The following is a 20,548-nucleotide window of genomic DNA, read 5'->3' as shown; positions in this document are numbered from 1 at the left end:
TTACAGTTTCTCCCCAATGTTTTTAGACAGTGAAGAATCATGGCTGGAGATGAAGTATGGGGCACTAAGCTCCTGAAGCAGGCAGTAGAAGTGGGACTGAGCATGGGCCCAAGGATGTTTGTCCTTCAGAGAAGGTCTTGCTGCTGTTGTACAGTTAAACCTTGTATACTTATATTACCATTGCTATTTTGCAGCTGAATGGAGGAATCTCCATCTGGGGCGTACTTTCAGCAGCATGAGAACTGCCCAGGAATCCACCCTGGACCCAAAAGGCAATCCTCTCCCTGTCACTGGAGCCTTGACTCCAGGGCGTGTTTCCATTCCTCTTCCTTGCACCTTGTCTGTAGGGCTCAAGTTGTAAGGTTAGCTGGCCCTGTCTGCTTTAGTGTTTTCTCCAAAAGTTGTGGAACAGATTTTCAGATCAGCAAAGCTCCGTGCAGGGGAGCAGATACGGCTGGGCTGTGCCTACGACTGACAAAACAAATTTGGGTTATTAGCGGGTTGCTTTGACTCATCACCCGGAGACTTTGAGAGTGTGAGGAGGTTTCTGTAAGCGATGTAAGCGAGGCAGGCTACTGTGGTTTAAAGTCTTGCTCCTGACAGCACGTTAGAAAAACCTCGTTTCTTCTGCTACCAACCTGACGCAGCAAGGCAGCGGTGTGAATCGATAAAGTGCATTATCCAAAAAAAAAAAAAGGGCGGAAAACTGGTGGAAGCGGTGAAAGTTACTCACCTGGAACCTTCCGGGAGCGAGGACAGCCATGGGCAGGGCCGCTGCCGGCCCCGCTCCGGCCCGGGCGGGGGGAGCGGCGGCGGGCGGGGCGGGGAGGGGCGCGGGCCCGGGAGCGCTGCCAGCGCGGCGCCGCTCGCTCGGCACTTGGCCCCGCAGCGCGCCCGCCCAGCGCAGCCCTGTTGCACCGAGCCCGGGGTAGCCGCCCCCTCCCCGGCAGCGCGGGGCGGCCGCGGCCCCGCCGTGCCCCGCTCCGCCGGCGGTGACGGTCCCCCCGCCTTTGTCGGGCGGCCGGTCCGTCCGTCAGTCCGTCCGCGCCGGGCGCGTGGCTCCTTTGTGTACGGCAGCTGCTCCTGAATGCGGAGGCAAAGCCCGTGGCTTGGCACTGAGCTTTTAAAAAACAACAGCCCTCCCTCCCTCCTTCCCTCTCCCCTGCCCTCCCTCCTTCCCTCCCCTCCCCTCCTCCCGCCGAGGTGGACGGGCATCCACCTGGGGTCCGCTGCCCACCTCTCCTCTCATCCTTCTCTGTTCTCCTCCTTGTTTACCTGCACTTTTCCGCCGCCTCTTTCCCCGCTGTCCCCGCCGCCCCCCGGTCCCCGCTCTCGGGCAGGCTCGGCGCCCCGCAGCTCCGCTCCCTCGGCGGTTCGCCCGTGCCCCTACCCCGGGGAAGGCACTTGAAGGTGGATCTATTAAACAAACCTCCCGGCGGTCTCTCCAAGTGGACCAAATCTCCAGCATGGATGTAAGATTTTACCCGGCTGCGGCGGGCAGCGCGCTCCCCGGAGACCCCTCCAACCTGGACTTTGCCCAGTGTTTGGGTTACTACAACTACAACAAGGTGATTATTCCCGCGGGTGTTAATTCCTCGTGCTGCTGCCCGGGGCTCCGTCGGGGCGGGGGGAGGCTCGGGGCTGGGGGATGCGCGGAGCCCGGGGCGGTGCGCCCGCCGCTCTCCGCGGGGCCGGGGGATGCCCAGCCCCGGAAAGTTGTGGTCGGCGGGGCCGGACGGCTCCTGCTGCCGCGGGGCTCGCCCCGGGGAGCCTGCTCTCAGGCCGGTGCTCGGGCGGTTCAGAGGGGTGCGAGCGGCAGACAGCCGGGAGGAGCTCGGGGGGGCGATGCTGCTCCCCGTGGCCGGCGAACAAAGGCGCGTCCCGAGCGCGCAGCGTTCGCGCTGGGGTCGGGACTTGCCGAACTTTCCCCGGGCGGAGCCGCGGCGGCTCCCGGCGGGTCGGGCAGAGCGCGGTGGGCTCGGACGGCCCTGAGAGGAGAGCACGGAGCCTTCCTCTGCTCTGTTCTCTCGGCTCAGCGCGGCTCTGTTATGGCCAGTTCCTAACTAGAGGATTATCCAAACGGGAGGATTATCCAAAAGTGCATCAGCTGCTGGTACAGGAGGGTAACTAGCGCTCCGCTTTGGCGAGGGCTGTCACAGAAGTTGCAGTACCACTTCTGTGTATTCACACCTCTGCGGCATGTGCAGTGTTTGGAGTAAACCCTAGAAGCAATAGTCATTTCCTAGTGTCTTACCTTCATTTACAGAAATATGTTTTAATAATACGGGGATGATTTACCACAAATTACCCAAAGTTGAGAATGACACTGTGACTCACGCTATTTTGAAAAAAGACTTAGCTGTTTGCACTGTGATGTGTCAATAGCACATTGAGCTATTAGCACTGGGCCCTCACACATGCACATAAAGATCCCTTTCACGCTGTGTTTTTCCTGGTGCTATGTTTGTCCAACCTCTGGGGCCTTTTGTGAGGCACTGTATGAGATGCTGGGGAAAAGAAGGGTGCTGCATGAAGCCTGAACTTGCGTTAAATCCTGTTTTTTTGCAAAACGAAGAGATAAACTTTGCTGAAATACAATGCTCACTTTCAGAGAGAGAAGTAACGTGCGTTCAGATAAATTCAGGAGCTGGAGAAAACTTTCTCCTGGAGCAATCGCGTCTGGCTGGATGTCGTGGGTGTCGCTCTGCAGGCTGATGTCCACCGGGGCCGCTGCTGCTGGAGTTGGGCAGGCGGGGCGCGGTGTCCGGCCCGTGTCCGGCTGTCCGGCCCGTGTCCGGCTGTCCGGCCCGTGTCCGGCTGTCCGGCCCGTGTCCAGCTGTCCGGCCGGCCGCGGGGCCCGCGCATGCGCCCGCGCGGGGCCGGCGCTGCGCGGCTTTGTTAGCGCGGAGCGGAGCGCGCAGGGCGTGAGGCAGGGCTGAAATGTCAGCCCCAGCTCTGAGTGCTGCCGAGGACTCCGGGAGCTCCAAAATGCCCCGTAAATGTCCGCTGCTGGCTGATAAACCGGCTAATTTTGGAAACTTGCAGCGCTTGCTGGCAGCCGGCGTGTTTACTGTAAATTTCACTTGTTCTGTGACTTTCCTGTGTTGTGCAAGGCATGCGCTCAATTCAAGCTCAGGTGCAGGTTACTCTGTAGGCTCTTTCTAAATTTCTTTCTATGTCCAAAATTTTTAGTATCTCCTGAATACCGGTAGTTTCTCATGTCCATTAGCTTGCTGCTAGGGCACAGTTACATATAACCTTTTAACTGTATTTCCCATCGTTGTACAAAGAGAACAGAGTGTGCATTCAGAAAAAGTCAAAAGTAACTAACTTTTGGCCTATTCAGAAACATATTTCAGTTGCTGTACTCCTGAACATAATTTTGGCAAGTACCTCGTAGGCCAGGCTTCCAGTCTGCAGCAGAAAATATTTTAATTAACAGAGTACAGCTCATGATGCTTGTGCCTTATAATAGATATCTTTGTATGCAAAAGGCCTGATCTGGAGCAGGCTGACACACGCAGAATTGTGTTGCTGTTGCTGTGAGCTCTTCATTGGCTCAGCTGGCAAAACAGCAACGTGGTGTACAGGTGTTTCAAGGACAGAACAAGAATTTGTGAATGAGTTCCTAGAAAGGATGGGCCTAACTGTGTTAATCTAATCTCATTTTCTGCATTGTTTATAATCTGTAGTTATAGGAGTCATTGTAAATTTGTGGGCTTTTTAATTATTCTGATAAAGAGAGTACATCTGTTTTGATATCTTGCCTCCCTGCCTTGCTTTCCCTGTCTTCTATCCTTTTCCCTGTGTTTCTAAGGAAAATAAATGATTGTTCTGTTAGGTACCGAGATGACCAGAAGGCACTGAAAAAAAGGGCTGAAATATTTACTCTGCTGAAGTAAATGTGAGAACTGTTATTGATTTCACTAGGGACAGTATTTCACCTCAAGTCTTTCTGAAACTCATTTGAGTGTCCTGCCCACTCATCCATGCCTGCTTCATTGTTAGGAGCTGAATCCGTATTCTCCTTGTGACAGTGACATTGCCTGTGACAACTGCTGGGAAGCAGCCTGATGGCAAGAGTAAACAGACTAGGTGGTTGTATATATGTGAAAAAGCAGAATTATTTATGTGAAAATATTCTCAAGATCATTAAGACACAGAATTGATGGCATGTGGCCTGCCTGTGGAAAATGGTATCTTGTATCATAGTGTCTAAAAATATCAAATTTAAAATCTTTTAGTGCAAATACACTGCACCCTGTGAGACAATGCTGCCTTCCACCTGCCTGCTTTAAACAGAATTTCCCAGGACTGCAGGGTTTTTGTCCTTCAGTGGATGCAGCACTGGCAGGAATGTGGCAGACTGACCCATGAACCCCCAAGCAGGACTTGGGATCTCAGGGTGCCCTGTGAGGAAGGGTCAGGGGTGGGAGGGGAGCTTCATCCTGAGCCCTGCGTTTGGAGCCAGGCATGCTGAGGAGCTGTGCTGGCCCTGACCTGCAGGCAGCCTTTGACTGGATTCCACCCCAGCTGCTTTCTAAGTGCAACGTTGTGCTTTTGGAACTGGAGCTCAGGACTGGATAAGAAGACCTAAGAGTGAGGGATAAGAAGACCTAAGAGTGAGGGATGTCATCTTGGGGTATTTTGGAGGAGGGTTAGTGTTGAGTGCAAGACAGGTGTTTGAAATGGACTGGTGTACATCCACATCCCTGCCACCACTGGCAGTGCAGCAGTTTCTGGGAGATTCATGGGGGCTGCTTTTGGTGAGGTGGTGCAACATGGCATGCACATGGAGAGGGCAGAAGAGGAAACAGGGGCACAGAAGTGCAGTGATTTGTCCAAGGTTACCCAGTCGGTCACTGACATAATCAGGGCCACAACCAAGGTATTCTGAGATTCAGTCCAGTGGTTTATGCTGAATCTCATTTGCTCTAATAGGATTACTTACATGTTTAAAGTAAAGCATGTGCTTAAGTGCTTTGCTGGATCAGGGCCATATTTGATAAGTTTTCAGCCCTGATGTGAGAGTGCATTACTTGACCCTGCATGTGTGTGCCTGGTTCGGGATAACAGCGATCCACTTCTGCTTCATGGAATTGCACAAGTGAAACCATGGTTTGCCTGCTTCTAGAAGAATCCTGCTGCAGTATACTAAAAAAAAAAATCGCCAAAAAGGAGCTATAAAAATTACAGAAAGTTGAAAGAGACCAGCTGTTGTAAAACATTCTGCTTCTGTTTTGAGCCCTTTTATGGTTCTGCAGATGGAGAATGACTTTGGACATTCAGTACAGTTGAGTAGCTTTTTCTAAACAAACTTTTTCACTTATTGAGTAAATTATATGTCTTGTACTAAAAATATTTAGGGAACTAGTATTCATCCTGGCATATACACGTGTTTTTGGGTGGTTTTTTTTTTTTTAAGGAGCTGTAATTCTTATAATGCCATTTGGAAAAAGTGAAAACTCCAAAACCTAAATACATACAGCTCAGTGCTTGAGTTATCATATTAAATTCCAGAATCCTTACTTCATTATTTAGCTGCCTGCATTTTATAACGTTTATCTCTACTACACAGATTGTCCTTGAAGGATACAAATTTCAAACATACATACCTTAATTTAGGCACTACCATACATATGAGATTGTCAGAGCTTGATGTTTTTGGCTGAAATATTTTTCATTTTACAAAGGAAGCTCAGGAAGTTTATCTTGTTCTTCCAGAGGTAAAGCAAAGACAGCAGTAGTTTAGTAGCAGCTAAACTGGGGCTCTAAGTCATTCCTATTAGAGTGTGTTGTTAGAAAAAAGTAGATTACAGTTATGCAAATAATTTAAAACTACTCTTCTTGCAAATTTAGTGTGGCTCTATATGCATAGGTTTTCTTCTCCTGCAGCAGATGGTGGGAGACAATGGGTGCATGTATGTTGCTAAGATAGAAAGCTCCATGCTCACTCATCAGCTGCCCTGCAAATATGCTTGTTTACATCTGGGCTCTGCTCTGCTGCTCTGTGCTGAGCTCCTGTGTGTGTGTCCACAGCCTGACCATGGCAGAGGTGGCCACAAAGCACCAGGCAGCTCCCGAATAGTAGAGGTGTGTAGCACAGACACAAACACAGGTCTTGTTGGAGACAACTTAGGTAGGGGATTGGGAACTTTCTGTTCAGTGTCAACTCAGTAAATGATGTTTTATCACCAGTATTTTCCACTGGTCATCTGGCACATGTGGCAAGTGTGCTCAACTGCTTCTTTCCCAGAACAGCCAGCTCCTGCCTTGGATATCTCAAAACCTCAGGACTGTGTAGGCAACTAATGCTAGGGAGCAAAAAATTCCCCAAATATTTGTCTATCCAATCCAGCACTAAAATTGTTGGATATATAATTCCTAGTCCCTGGAAGAGGAAGTAAAATGGTCATATGAGTATGTCCACCAGAATGAAAATTACAATTTGTATCATCACCCCACCTTGCATTATGCTGTTTTGCAGGCAGAGTCACCCCTGAGGTTTTCTGCCATAGCTAAGAGCTGGCTGTAAAACAGGAAACCCCTGTATGCCACACCTGGGCAAGAACCTCTGGTGCTCAGAATGAACACCTGTAATAGGGATACAGATGGGATTGTGCAGGGTACAGTTCTTCTGTGGCTCACAGAATGCAGCTCCTATACTGAATGTACCATTTGCTGGTTGAGAGTCGATTGTATAAAAATATATACTTTGTAGGAGTTAATTTTTAGAAATTTTTCTTAGATGTTTTCATTACAGAGGGTTACAACCAAATCAGTGAGATGCTTGCAAGAATACAGTAATACATGAAGAGTTTGAAAGTAATGCTTAGGAGATATTTAGAGTACTTAAGATATGTATGGAAATCATTAGTGGGTGGAGTTTTTAAAACAGTGATGTATATAGCAATGACAACTCTGGGGTGTGTGTGGTGTGGACATGGAGCTTCACTTTACACCTCTGGCTCTGGAGTGAGAGACATTGACCAAATCCACTGGGATGACAAGAACCTCATTCCCATAGTACCACCCACAGTACACCACGCTGTACTTCACAGACAGGACCCAGTCCAGCCTAACCTTATAATGAATTATTGCAAATTTATAATAAAATCTAAAATAGAAGCACAGGAAATAACAGCCTCTATTCTTTGGCAGATACTCAAGAGAGGCTCTCAGTTGTGTGATTCATTTGTTGCAGTTTTGTGCAGTGTCTGACAAAGCGAGGCCAGTCAAACTGTGACCTGTGGTTTGTGCTGCAGCTTTTATTAAATTTACACTTAATACATCCCTGTGTATTTGTTGAATTCTGATACTCCTTAAAAACCTAAGTAACGCTACTGAATGATGATGGTCAAATTTAAGAGGAGAAGAATTTGTACAGCACTAATCCTACCTCTTTATCTGTAATCACTTTTCCACTGCTGTAAAATTGAGTACTGTTATACAGACCTAATGGCAGGGTTGAATTTTCAAATGCTTCACACTCTTATCTGATAGCTGTGTTCTGTACTGTTACCTGTCTGTGTGATGTATTTATAGAGTGCCAGTCACCACAGTATCTTTGTGATGATTGCTACCAAAATTGAGAACTCTGAGGTGAAAATCTAATCAGGACTTTAGATAACAATGTCACACAAGAGCCTTCTGGTCTTTGCCTCTGTGCTCTGTTCAGATGAAGCCTTAGATGAGATCATGCTTGCTGCCACGTTATTCATTTTTTATTTTTGTAATAAGATTTCTATTTCACATCTTTTCCACTGATGTTAGCAAGTGTCAAAACAGTCCAAATCCTGTTTTAAATGTATTCTCTCTGTTTATACCTGAAACAATGTATTCAAAATCATAGGCATTACAGGGCAGCTGAAATATTGAAACCAAAAGGGGAGACTGTCATTACACAGCTGCATCTGCCATGGGTAACCTTGAATATCCAAACAGATGTTTTCATGAACTTCTTCATTCACTTCATGGTAATGGGCAGATTAGCTGAAAATATTATTTTCATCACATTAAAAATAACTGAGTGCTGGAAGTATGACTGACCCATGCTGCAGACTGAGTTGTGTTGGAAAAGGTGTGCTACTGAAAATAGACAATGTTAGTTTATAATTGAAAACTGTTTTAAGCAAACAGTTCATCTAGTTTGTTTCCAGTTTGTTTGTATAGTTCATGTTCCAGCTCTTGGCATCAGTGTTTGCTGTTTATTCCTGCACAACCAGTTTGCCCAGCAGCCACATTTGGTTGAAAAGCTCCATATCAAGAGGGAAAGAAAAGCAATCCATTCTCAAAAAATGTAAGTTGAAAGTATCCCTTGTATCAAAGTGGTTTTTACATCCATAGAAAACTCAGTGTGGGCATCTTTCGCTTACTTCCATGTGCATTAGATCAGGCCTGACCTTGGTATTTCATGGGAGAAATTTTTATCCATTCAATGTTTTATTTTCACTGTTTTAAAGTAACAGCCCTTCTCACTGTCTGGGTCTTAGAGCCACATGTTATTGTTCCTGGCCAAAGACTTGTGTGAGCTGAGAATAATGTGGAAAACAGTGGGTTGTGACATAGGTTAAAAACAAAGGGTGTTTTGGGGTGAAATGGCAGGACTTGGACTGGTAACCTCTGAAATAAGGGATCAGAGGTCTCAGCTGCTGGCTGGAGTCAGAGCTGCAGAGGCAGCAGCACAGGGATCTCCTCCCTTCCCTGCTCTGCTTTACCATGGATGTAAGTGATGGCTATGTTAAATCATTGTGTTAAAGCAGCACATTTCTCTGACAGATACATTTGCATTTGGATTTTCCTTCTCTACAGTGAATATTCTGAAGAGTTCTGATCAACTGGGCAACCTAACAAAAGGTTGGAAATACATAAAATTTTGCACAAATCCTACCAGCATGGTGGGATTTGTGGAAAATGAAGTCTATGTGCAGATGGCTGAGATCACTTGAGGCTAGGTGTCTTCATCTCTCCCTTTGATTTCCTTAAGAAGCTCTGCTGTGTTTGGCATTCCAAGTGGTTATAGTTAGTATTGTAATTCTCTGAGCAGTTAATTTGAGAGAAATTAGATAGGGACCTAAAATCTAAATAGTTTTAGACATCCAAGTAAATAAATTAAGGGTCTTTTTTGTTGTGGGGTGGGGCTTTGTTTGATTGTTTGTTGTTGTTGTTGTGGGGTTTTTGTGCGTTTTTTGCAAGGAAACAACATGAGCTTTATGAATCATCCTTTCTGTCCCAATGGGACAATGCCTGTATTCAAAGTCTCTGAATTATATAAAGGTTTGTAGGTTCAGGACATATTTAAACACCTCAGTATTGATTAACTGTCTAATTTTGATAAGAAAATGGTGTTAAAACCATACAAAAATCAATTGCTGAATGTTGGAGTAGCTTATTTTCAGAGCAGATCATATTTATCTGCCATTCTTTTTATGCTACTTTCTTCATGATTGTAAGGCTTACACAAATAGTTGGATTTGTGAATAGTTTGAGAACTGTATTTCAGTACTTTTTATTAATAAAATTTGTTATTAATAAAATGCTTTTGTTAAACTGTACTTTTATCAGTAAACTGTTTACCTGATAGGGGATTAACAGTCCTCTATTTACATTCTTTAAATAAAGAATAATTTTATTAGGCAAGGAAATATAATCATTTTGTTTGCTTTAATAAGTTAATGCTGTTACTTTTGTGGTTTCCTGAAAAGCACGTGGCTGAAATGATGATGACTATAATAGGTGGTGGCCATGTAAATATGGGGCTATTGTGCTATTGATCTTTTGTAGCAAAAGTCTTGGTAGTTGTGGTTTCCTACCACAACCCAACATGGTTCTTTTTTCTCCTTTTGTTTGCTTGATACAGTTTGAAATAAGTACTATACTTTACATTTAAAAATGCCTATTCTATACATGTGGTAAAACCCCCAGAATTGTATGATGCATTCTCTGCTCTTTTTCACAGCAGAACTTTAAGTAAAAACAAGACTGATCTCAAAACTACACTGGACCATAGATGTAAATACACTGTGAGGTGCAAACACAAGAGCTTAGTATAGATTTGCACTACAAAGCAATCATGAGAGTGAATAATATGTTTATGCCTATGTGACTTTCTCTTTGTGGTTTTATGAGTGTCCAATTGCAGTGTTCCAAATGATAAGATGAAGTCATTTGTATCAATTTCTTTTGTCCTTCCAAATAATTTGCAATTTCAGGATATTGTTAAATAAAAGGATCTAACAGATGCTTGTGCTGTCCTTTCCTCCTGACGTTTTTAAATCCTACTTAGAGCTATCTTTATGCTCCCGTGGTGGTGCAGCTGAGACCCAAGGAGAGCATGTGGAGTGGTAAATCAGATGTTATGTCACACAGGGCAGCCAGGCTTCCTAAACAGTGGTTTGCATCACTGCTTCCATGATAGAGATCTACCTGCTGTTTATGACAGAGCAGAAGTGCCTTTGTTTCATTCTCATCCTTTCATCTAAGCCTCTTTTAATGTAATAGCTCTGTGCTGGGGTCTTGGATGATGCTATAAGGTGCATTGGGTATTGTATGGCTTCTGTAATTGTTGTTTCAGGGATGTGATGAGCCCTCAGAGTGTGCAGTCTCAGTTCCCAGGGTGCTCTCCCCTGGGTCTGCCTCCAGCACTCTGAGTCAGCATCCCTCTGTGTCGGGGGCTGCAGGGCAGTGGTTCAGTGCCCCCTGCTCTCCCTGGCCTGCTGATGGAAACAATGGTTTGTTCTGAGATTTTCCCTTCCTGCAATCAGCTTTGGGGGTGCCTTTGCTGTGAGAGGGCTCCTGGAGAGTGCTCTGCCTCAACACATTCCTTGGGTGGCTTTCTGATCTCCCCATGGCTCTGCCTTGGGCTGGCTGATGGCACGTACCAAAAACCTGACATCCTTGGAGCCACCACAGCTGGGACAGAACCTCGGTGTTTGTGCAGCTCAGACTGAATCAGGTGAAAGACAGGGCTAAATATGACCAGGGTGATGAATCAGAGATCATATGAAAGGAAAGTATGTTCATGAAATACCTGCTCAAGCAGGCAAGCAGCACTTCAGTGTTGTGCATACACAGCTGTGTGATGTGTCCAGTGTGCAGCTTGGAGAACAGTCTTGCTCTTCTACCTGTAATTCTTCACAACAAACAGCTATAGAATGGTAGCGTGAGCTTCTGTGTTTATTTTGCCTCAATCTGCAGCTTTAGCTTGCCCAGTTTAAGTAGAAAACTGTTTTTCTAAATTTAGTTGGCAAACAACTTGTGATAGGATAGCAGCCTTTTTCTGTCTTCTCTGCTAGAAAGTGTTTGAGTAGGGATGGTGAAGATTGGCTTTGACTTCTATCAGCACAAATATATTGCTGGTGATACTGTATCATAGGAGTATGCTGCCTATCTCCTGTATTCTTGTCTCTAGTAAATAGCAATTTTTCAAGAGAGGTCTCAGAATTTGCCCTTCTGTTAATATTCTGGTGGAGAGTTTACATACCAGAAAAGAATCCTGATTCTTCACTTGATAACATATTAAAGGGCTTGGTTTTTTGGTTTTTGTTGTTGTGTTTTTTGGTGGGTTTTTTTTGTTTGTTTGTGTTTTGGGTTTTTTTGAGGTTTGTGTTGGGTTTTGTAAAGAAAATTGGCAGCTATTGCTTGTAATACATGCAACTAATAAATGTGAAATTGAAAACGTGACTCTTGGACAGTCACACATTTTTAAAGCTCAGACAATGTGTATTGGTTTGCACCAGTTCTAACACAGTGCCACTGCTTGGAAAATGTGGGGAGGGGCACTTTGCTCCTGCACAGAAATACCTACATTAGGATAGAAACATCATCTTTGGAGATCATGGGCTCCTTATGATGGCTTGTAACATTTGGATTGCTAACTAACTGAGTTCCATTATAGTGCACTCTGCATCATATTCCTTGTCATTTGTGTGTTTATGCAGAATTATTTCTAAATAGAAGCTTTTAAGGTTATTCCATCATGAGGCATAAGTGAGAGACAGTGATAAAAAGCTTGATTTATTATGACTAACTGCAGGTGAACACTGTTGTTATGCCTCATTCTGAGTGTTTCTGTGACTCAAAAAGGACTCCATTGAAATACCATGACGTCAATGGAGTATTTTAAATGCATATGAAAGGATAAAGTCTAGAAATCATAATAGTAAAAGTATCTATCCATATACTTTTAGTCTAAATAAAGCATTTGTAGATCTTCTGAGTTTCATTTATTCTCTGTGTGGGTGAGACCTGATACAAATGATACATTTTGCTTTCTGCTCCCCCATATGTAACCTTTTTTCTTTTAAAATAAATGTGAAAGTAGAAGGGACAATATCCATGGAGGAAAGTTATTCTGTACCTTCAGGCTCATGAAATCAGATTGATACTTTGCAGCTGCAGTGACTACAACCAATGCACCACCCATCTGACACAGAATTTTAACAGTGAGAAATCTTTGATCTTCTTCTTTTTAATGATTTTTTTCCCCAGTTCTTCTTATTTTGCTCATTCTTAGAGTTTTGCCTTATCTTCCACACTTCTGTGGTAGGAAGCAGTCTTTGCATTATCTGTTGCCAAAGGAAATGGCCATTTGTTGATTTAAAAGGATAGAAAAGGGGATGTGTAACACCTTGGGGACAAAGAGGAAGTAGTGCTTTGGGAACACTGCTAAATATTTACAATTGGAGGATCAAGTGTTTTCAGTCTCTCTGAGTTCTTAAACTTCTTTCTTTTGTTGGCAAGAAGCAGGAATAGAAAGGGGTAAAAATACCTGTTATTCTCACTAAAAATTGTTCCCTAGATTTTAAAGAACTGATCTTTGCTTCTTATTTGATCAAAAGAAAGAGGCCAAGTTCATCTTTGCTTCTTGGTTCAGTTTGTTTATGGCACCCAAACAAAGGAGCTTGTATCTGCAGCTTTTTTCCCCAAACCTCAAGTATCCAGGGGTCTTTGAATGCAGAAGTAAGAAATAAGAAGATTTTAGATGATGAATCTCAGTATGTATGCTAGAGCAAGGCCAGTTGCTTATTGATCCCAGCTACTGAAGTTTTCCCTGTGAAGCTGATTTATGTTTATCTTAAAAAAAAATAATCAATCAGTGAGACAAACTGAACCTCATGTAAGAACTGATTTAAAACATATTCAGCTTTTTCTTTCTCATCCTTACTTTGTAAGAAAATCTTCTGTGGATTCAAAAGGAAAGGGTGCAATCCTGCTCTTGCACATAGGAATGTACTCTCTTTAAACAAGAGAGTTGTATCTGCTTTTGAATTGAGCTTCATAAACTTGCTGGGAAAAATTCAGCTCACAGGGTGTATTTTCAAATAGTAGTTTTTGGGCACTGAACCACTCATTTCCTAGAAGGATAAAGGCAGTTCTTTGTACCTGCTGGCAAGACAAAGGAATCAGTGCTGCTGCTGCTGTGTGATGTGGGGACAGCTGCAGTGTTGGTAAGGGCTGACTCTGGCTGGTGGGAAACACCTCTGCTGCTGGGCCTCTCATCCTCACCAGAACCAACACACTGGTCTCACTGGTTTTGTCTGCACTTTTACTAAATAAATGAATGATTGCTATGTTTTCTCTGGCTTAGATACCAAACAAAGATGAAGGAAAATGCTACATTCAGTGGAGAAGGTGTAGATAATCTTCATGTCTGAAGCATAAAAGAACTGACCCACAAAATTGTAGGTCTGGCAAAAATATTTAGGTTTTTTTTTTTTTTTTCATAAGTGTCTTATACTGGAGAATTTGTTTTTCTTACAAGAAGAAAACGTAAGAGACAGTGTCTATGGCCTGGGAGTAATAATAGAAAATGCAGGGTGAGAAAGAAAAGAGTGTTGTTCCAAGCATGGCTGTATAAACCCTGGCCATGAACTAGATTGAGAAGGAGAGGAGAGCCTTTCTCTCCAGAGGGCTGAGCTGCTGAGGCAGCCTTTGCCTAGGGAAGGAGCAGTAATCACTTTTAAGGTTGATGCTCAGGGTTGATGCTAAATGTCATCTGGCTGGGTGAAACACAGGCCAGGGGGTTGGCTGTACTTTTAATCTTGTTTAATGTTGTTCTTTTGGGTTTCATCTTTACCTTCCTGTGATATTGAATTTGTGTTATGCACTCTGTGAGTCTTAGAGGGAGTCTGTGAGACTGGACAAGGCAACCACAGATGTGATAGTTACTTACACACTTAATAACAGCTTTGGAGTGTTGCATAATAGCTAGTAAAGAAAATTCATGTCTGAAGTCTAATTATATAATGGAAAACAATTAGAAATGAGATTTATAGATGGTGAGTAGTTATCTTTTATCTCTTCATGAATGTGGAGAGACTATTCAGTTCTTCCTTCAGAAGTGATGAGCTTTTCTTTGGTGGTGATGAGTAGAAAGGGAAAGGCCTTTAAGCATCTGAGGTGATGGAACAATCCACATCTGGAGCCTTGACAATCTCTAGAAGTGTGGTATTAAATCATTAGATAGTCTTGATGTGGATGTTTTGTAAGTGCACATCAGGTAATCATCTGCTTCCTCACCTCCATGCTCTGCTGACTGGTAGCTGCCTCAGTTTTTGAGAACACAGCACTCCCAGGAAATATGCTTTGTACTGCATCCTGTGGTGTTCATTTGAATTATATTTTTAGTTCAGTGCACAAAAAAAAAATAACAGCATACTTATTTATCTACTCTTTTAGGGAAATTTGCACTGTCCTCTATTGCCATCATTATTATAAACATCATATCTTTCTAATTGATGTAATGATTTTTTGTCCCTGTATGTCCTTTTCCAGGCCTGTTACATGATAGAAAAATGTGGGCAGTGTGTTTTTTCATTTTAAACAAATATTATCTGATGGCTTCTTGAAATGGTCCTCTGGTTGGAGTGTATAAAATTGAAACTTCATCCAAGTAATTTTCTTTGAAAAATCACATGAAATAAGGGTAAAGCTGCAGAAGTTGTATGTCAACAAACAGTATCTTGAGAATTCTTCAGAGAGAGCCCAAGTGTGTGGCACAAGGACCTGGTAGATCTCAGATCTCTTTGAAAGCCTCTCATTCAGAGCATTGGAGATGTGACACACTGATGTTTTTGGAAGGGATCATTTGGCTGAACTGGTTTTGTGTTTCACACTCAAAAAACCTGTAGATTAATCTCAGAAGTTCAGAAAAAATTAACAGTAGTAAATATTTGCTAGTTCTGAGGTTTAAAGAATTAGATGGCTCCTTCTGAACACTGGTAGCCTCATGTTTAGGTAGCTGATTATTTACATTTGCAACATGATTTTGTGGGAATTACTGAGCTCTGAAATACAGTGTGAAGATGTGCTGCTTGATTTTAAGGCAGTTTAATCGCAAAAATCTTATTGTCAAATTTCATTGCTGCTAATTCTTAATATGTCCCAAGACAATTATATTAATTTTGTGCTATTAAAATGTGATTAAAAACCAGTGAAGATTTTTTTCAATAAGATTCTAACTTTGTCTTTTTTTGAAGAGTAGGTTGAAATAGTTGAAAAGTAAACTTTAAAGCAGGTGATTGTAGCTGATGTAAAAGTTTTCTTCAAAACATCAGTTGTCCAAAGTAATTATTCTTCCTACTTTGGCTGCTAAGTACTAACAGTGGGATTTTATTTTGTTTATGCTTGTGGATCAGAATGGGAAATGAAGTGTTTTTATCTGGTTGAAAGAAAGATTCTTTTTCTTCTTAAGTGGACTTTAGAAAAGGGAATATGTGGGGCTTTTGTAGCATCCCAGACCCCTGAAGCTCAATGCCAACACTTTTATCCTTGGCCTAATGTATCAAAAACTGATTTTGGGGTACTGGTTTGAGAGATACAGGCTGGGGTCTGGCTGGCAGGGAAGCACATCTCAGCAAGGACCAGTGGTGGACTGAAACAGAAAAACCTGCAGTGAGAGCCTGCACAGTGGCCAGTACCTGACACACTTGCCCTGTGTGAGCAGGGGCTCAGGGACCAGGGCTTGACTAGCCTGGGGAAGGAGAGACTTCAGGAGACTTGGCAGCATCCCCTGCACCTGTGAGGAGGTGGGGCAGGCTCTGCGCAAGGGTTCATGGTTGGAGGTTGAGTGGTAACAGGCACAAGCTGAAATGGGAGTTTCAGGCTGGATGAAAAGAGGAAAAAATCACTTTGAGGATAACAGAGTCTTGGAAGAGGTTGCCCAAAATCCCTGATGGTTCTTAAGACTGGACTGAAGAAAATCCCCAAGCAAGAAGTTCCTCAGTTTAGTGTGGCTGTACTTTGAGCAGAGGTTGGATTGGAGATCTCCTGATGTTCCTTCTTAGGGCTGCACAAGGTGAATAGGCAGCAAAGATCAATTTGATCCTCCTTGCACTGTTGTAGAAAAACAGCTCTGGAAGGGTGGCACTGCCTCAGCCTCTGCTTGGCAGGGCCCTGCAGTGGGAGAAAGAAGTTACACATCCAGGATAACCATCTCTGCTCTGCTGGGATAACATCCAGGATAACCATCTCTGCTCTGCTGGGATAACATCCAGGATAACCATCTCTGCTCTGCTGGGATAACATCCAGGATAACCATCTCTGTTCTGCTGGGCTAACCATCCAGGATAACCATCTCTGCTCTGCTGGGGAGGAGCTGGCTCTCCAGGGGCAGTGAGCTGGTCACTGTGACCTGTCAGACCATGGAGATTTGATGCAGCTGCCTGGATCCCCCTGCCTTTGTAGATGCATGTTAACTCATGCCATCCTAAAACAAGCAATTTTTCCTTAGCTCCATGTAACCTTGCTGTAAGGGATTTCTAAAATGGAGCCCATCAGTTTGGTTTGGCAGTTGTTAGAGTGTAGGAAAAAAGTGTGTAAAGACTTTATTTGAAACTCCAATCTGGAATAGGTGTCGCTGGTAACCGTTAGCTTTTCATATATGTGACTTGGCTGTTGCTTCTATAATAAAGTTTTAGAGTTTCTTCTTTCCTTCTTCAGAATTCCACATGATAATTCAGTTTTTATTCTCTTTTAGTACTCTTTAGAGAAATTCATCTAAAGGAAGGTAGCTCAAACATCAGAATTTCCTAGAAACCCTGTTGCTTTTGATACACAGAAAAACAAATCACAGTAGCAGCACAAATTTGGAGATGTAAAGTAGTTTTCCTAGAAAATAAAATTTTATTGTGCACAGCATTCTTGGAAGAAGGTTTTTGGAGGAAGCTTTTAACTTTAGTAGATGTTAATTACTGTATTCTACATTTCTTCTTCCTCTGTAGTTGGTGCCAGGTGCTGGTTGCATGAACTGACAAAAGTGCCCATGTGTGAGAGGAATAGGGAATGTGCTGAACTTTAAAATCATACATTGGATAATTTGGTGTTTTTCAAAGTTCTAGTTCCAACCTAAATCTCTGTGGTATGTAATGGTACCAAAAATGTTCATTGTAGCATTGTAGGATATTTTGGATTTTGCATTTAAGACACTAGAAAAGGATCTGATTTTCTGATTTTGGATGTTATGGTTATGGCAATGAAGTCTTTAAAATGTCACATGCCCAAACCCCTCCCCCAGTCACCACCTGTATTGTAGTAAATTAAACCCTGACTAGCTGGTGCAGTCTGAAATCATCATGGTAGTGATTCAGATCATTACTACAAGAGAGTGGCCTAATGAAATTGCTTTGTTGGGCAGGAAAGGACAGAACCTAAACACTGAAATGGAAAATAACTCAATATAGTCTTCCAAAACTCAAGATTTCACTAAGACCTGCTCCAAACATTGAAAGTAGGTTGAAGAGAAAGTATCAGCACCGTTATATCTTAGTACATTTCAAAGAAACTTTTTTATTCTTATGAAAATATTTTATAATCACATCAATTTATTAATCAGAAGTAATTAGCTTTTGCAGTTTTAGAGACATTAGTCACAGAAATCAAATACCCTGGAGAACATGGACCAGGACTTCTTACATATGGCAAAACCATGGTGCTGCCTGTGTGGAAATTGTGCTTTTCCTGCGTTCTTTTGTATTAGTTAATAGAAAACCTCCTTGAAAGAAAAAGGATACTCATCAAAGAATGTTTTATGAAACAGAAAAAGAGAACTCATAAACCCTGTTGGATTCCAAGAGTTATTACATTTTACATCATATGCAGTTTATTTTTCCAGATGCCACAGTTGAAAATAATGTATTTTTAATATTACTTGAAGGAGTCTACAGATTCATAATAGCACGTGACATGTTAATATGCTCTGTGACATCCTACTGGTCATATCCAACTGTGATAAACAGTTGTATGTGCTATAAAAGTGACATCTATTATAAAAACAAGGATAATGCAGGAGGATACAAACAGTCTCTTAAATTTGTAAAGACTGTTGCAAATCTTGAATGTTAATTTAAGAAAAAAGTACATGCTAATGCTAAGTTTATGCCTTCAGTTAATAGTCTTTTATTCTTCCAGAAAAAAAAAATCAAGCAGCTATACTTTAAATGAATTTAATGAACTGCAAAGACTTGACATTTTCACTATAAAAGTCACACTTCATTTAATGAAGTAGTTAAATATTGATGCTATATTAAAATACAGGCTGAATAAAAATGACAATATGGTTTTTAAAGTAAGAATTTGAGCTGTTTTTCCTTGTTATATTGAAAATTTCATGAACTGAGAAAAGGGAAATACAACAGAATATTTCCATAATAAACACAAGGCCCTTTGTTGAAATAACATTAAAGTTGAAAGACCCAAACCTATAAAAGAAAGGAAATAAAGTCACCATACTTTTAACTTGGCATCTTTGTAATTAAACACTGAATGTTTAAATGAGTGGAACCAACAGGATTTTCTAAAATTTTCAAAAATTCTTGGAAACAAAGACCTGTGCTACAGGTGGTACACAGAAGGCCTAGACATGTGTTTACCCAGGATCAATAGCTGAATTGAGACCAAACAGGATCACAGTATGAAGTAATTGAGCCTTAAGTGCTGTGGTTTTGGTGACAGTGTTCTGGCCAAGCTGCATTTCCTGTGTTGTGGCTTCCACACATTTCAGTTGGGATAGTTTGAATTTTCAACTGAATTTTTACACCTGCACTTTCACCACAATGTTGACTAAAGGAATATTGCTGGCAAGCATGGCTGAGGTGTTTCCAGCTCCAACACTTGGATAATGGTTAGGGAAAAAGAAAACAAGAATGAATCCTAGCATAGGTGTGAATGGGACCAATGATTGAGTGATGGTATGATTGTCTTCACTTTGATGGATTGAATTATGTTGTAATGTACTCCATAAAGCTGTACCAATTCTGACACCAGGCTTCTGTGTGTAGTAAAACACGGAGGATGACATCTTTGGCTTGTTGAAGTCAATGGCAAAACTCACATTAATTTCAGCCCTCTGTAATTTCATTCTCAGTAGCTGACTTATAAAACAATGGCAAATTGATTTAGTACATTCTTTTCCCCCCTTGGGAAAGAGCTCTACTCTATGTAAAATGATTTGTCTTTTGACTTTCATGCTCTTACTCTGAAAATAGGAATTTTAATTCAGGATAAATACAATCTGATTTCCTTCCCATACTGTGAGCATGTAAACATCAAAGGTGATAAAAGAAAGTGGAGCTATTTTGAAAGTGGTGGGTTATGTGTATAGTTATATACACAACTGCTAATTGAAACTGATGGTGAGGAAGGCAATTGTCCAATGGAAGACTGTTGAATTCTTTCTGTGACTAGCAGCTATCAGGTGTGGGCTCTACACGTGTTAGTGGAAATCTGATGTAGGTGTTTGGGTTTTTTTTTCTCCTTACATGCAAGCAGTTTTTTCCTTAAAGCAAAAACAAAGAAAACAGTGGATTCTGAAGTTATATAAATGTATTTGTATCTGGAATACATGCTGAATTTGTGTTTATAACAGTGATCTTCAAAATTCTTCATAAGCTGCTACATCAGCATGTAATAGCATAGTTATGTGTCCTGGTATTTTGGCACAGCAGGCTCTGAAACATGAGCTACTTAATAGAACATAAAATTTTGTAGGCTATTACATAATATCAGTGAAATTTACCTAGAATTAATAGAGCATTGAGAATTTCTTCCTCCTCTAGACATCCTTCCAGAAAATGGAAGGAAATGGATAATGGATGTCAAATACATGTTTATGCTCTTCCTTGTCTTAAAGTAGTTCAGGTTCTGCAATAGCTGTGGCTTTGGGCAGCTGATCTGCTTCCTGCCTAGGGCAGTGCTCCCAAGGAATACAAAAGGGTGAAGCACAGCCCCAGAGAGGATCTTTGGTGGCCTGTTTAGGAATCTGTGTCCTTATGTAGGTAAATCTTCAATGGAAGAATTGTAAAAGGTGCTTGAGAAGGTACTCTCAAATTTCTGTACTGCAGAAATTCAATAGTTATGTATTAGAGTCATAATAGTAAAACTGTGTCAGTGCTGCTGTCTTTAACAGTTGTATGGGGAAAATGTTTTATTAAACACTAATTTCACTAGTTATTTAAGAAGTAGCTGGCTTTGCACACATTAATCTCTTTTTCTTTTTAATTCAAGGTTGATGGTCTAGGTCTTACACATTGTATTTATGAATAGGGCACTC

The 20,548-nt window shown here is 42.2% G+C and overlaps 1 protein-coding gene across 4 annotated transcripts in view; it reads left to right on the top strand.

Annotated features, from left to right (window-relative positions):
- The first annotated feature begins 947 nt into the window (after nucleotides 1-947).
- TOX3 (TOX high mobility group box family member 3) overlaps nucleotides 948-20,548 on the top strand; it is a 74,040-nt gene continuing 54,439 nt past the window's right edge. For all 4 annotated transcript variants that reach the window (XM_066557333.1, XM_066557332.1, XM_066557331.1 and 1 more), the window contains exon 1: nucleotides 948-1,568. In XM_066557333.1, the coding sequence (XP_066413430.1) occupies nucleotides 1,467-1,568 (102 nt within the window). In that variant the 5' untranslated portion in view covers nucleotides 948-1,466. The remainder of the gene's footprint in view (nucleotides 1,569-20,548) is intronic.

The sequence above is a fragment of the Molothrus aeneus genome, chromosome 11, assembly GCF_037042795.1.
Source record: "Molothrus aeneus isolate 106 chromosome 11, BPBGC_Maene_1.0, whole genome shotgun sequence".
NCBI lineage: Eukaryota > Metazoa > Chordata > Aves > Passeriformes > Icteridae > Molothrus > Molothrus aeneus.
Note: the sequence above shows the minus strand (reverse complement) of the source record. Positions and strands in the feature narration are given on the sequence as shown.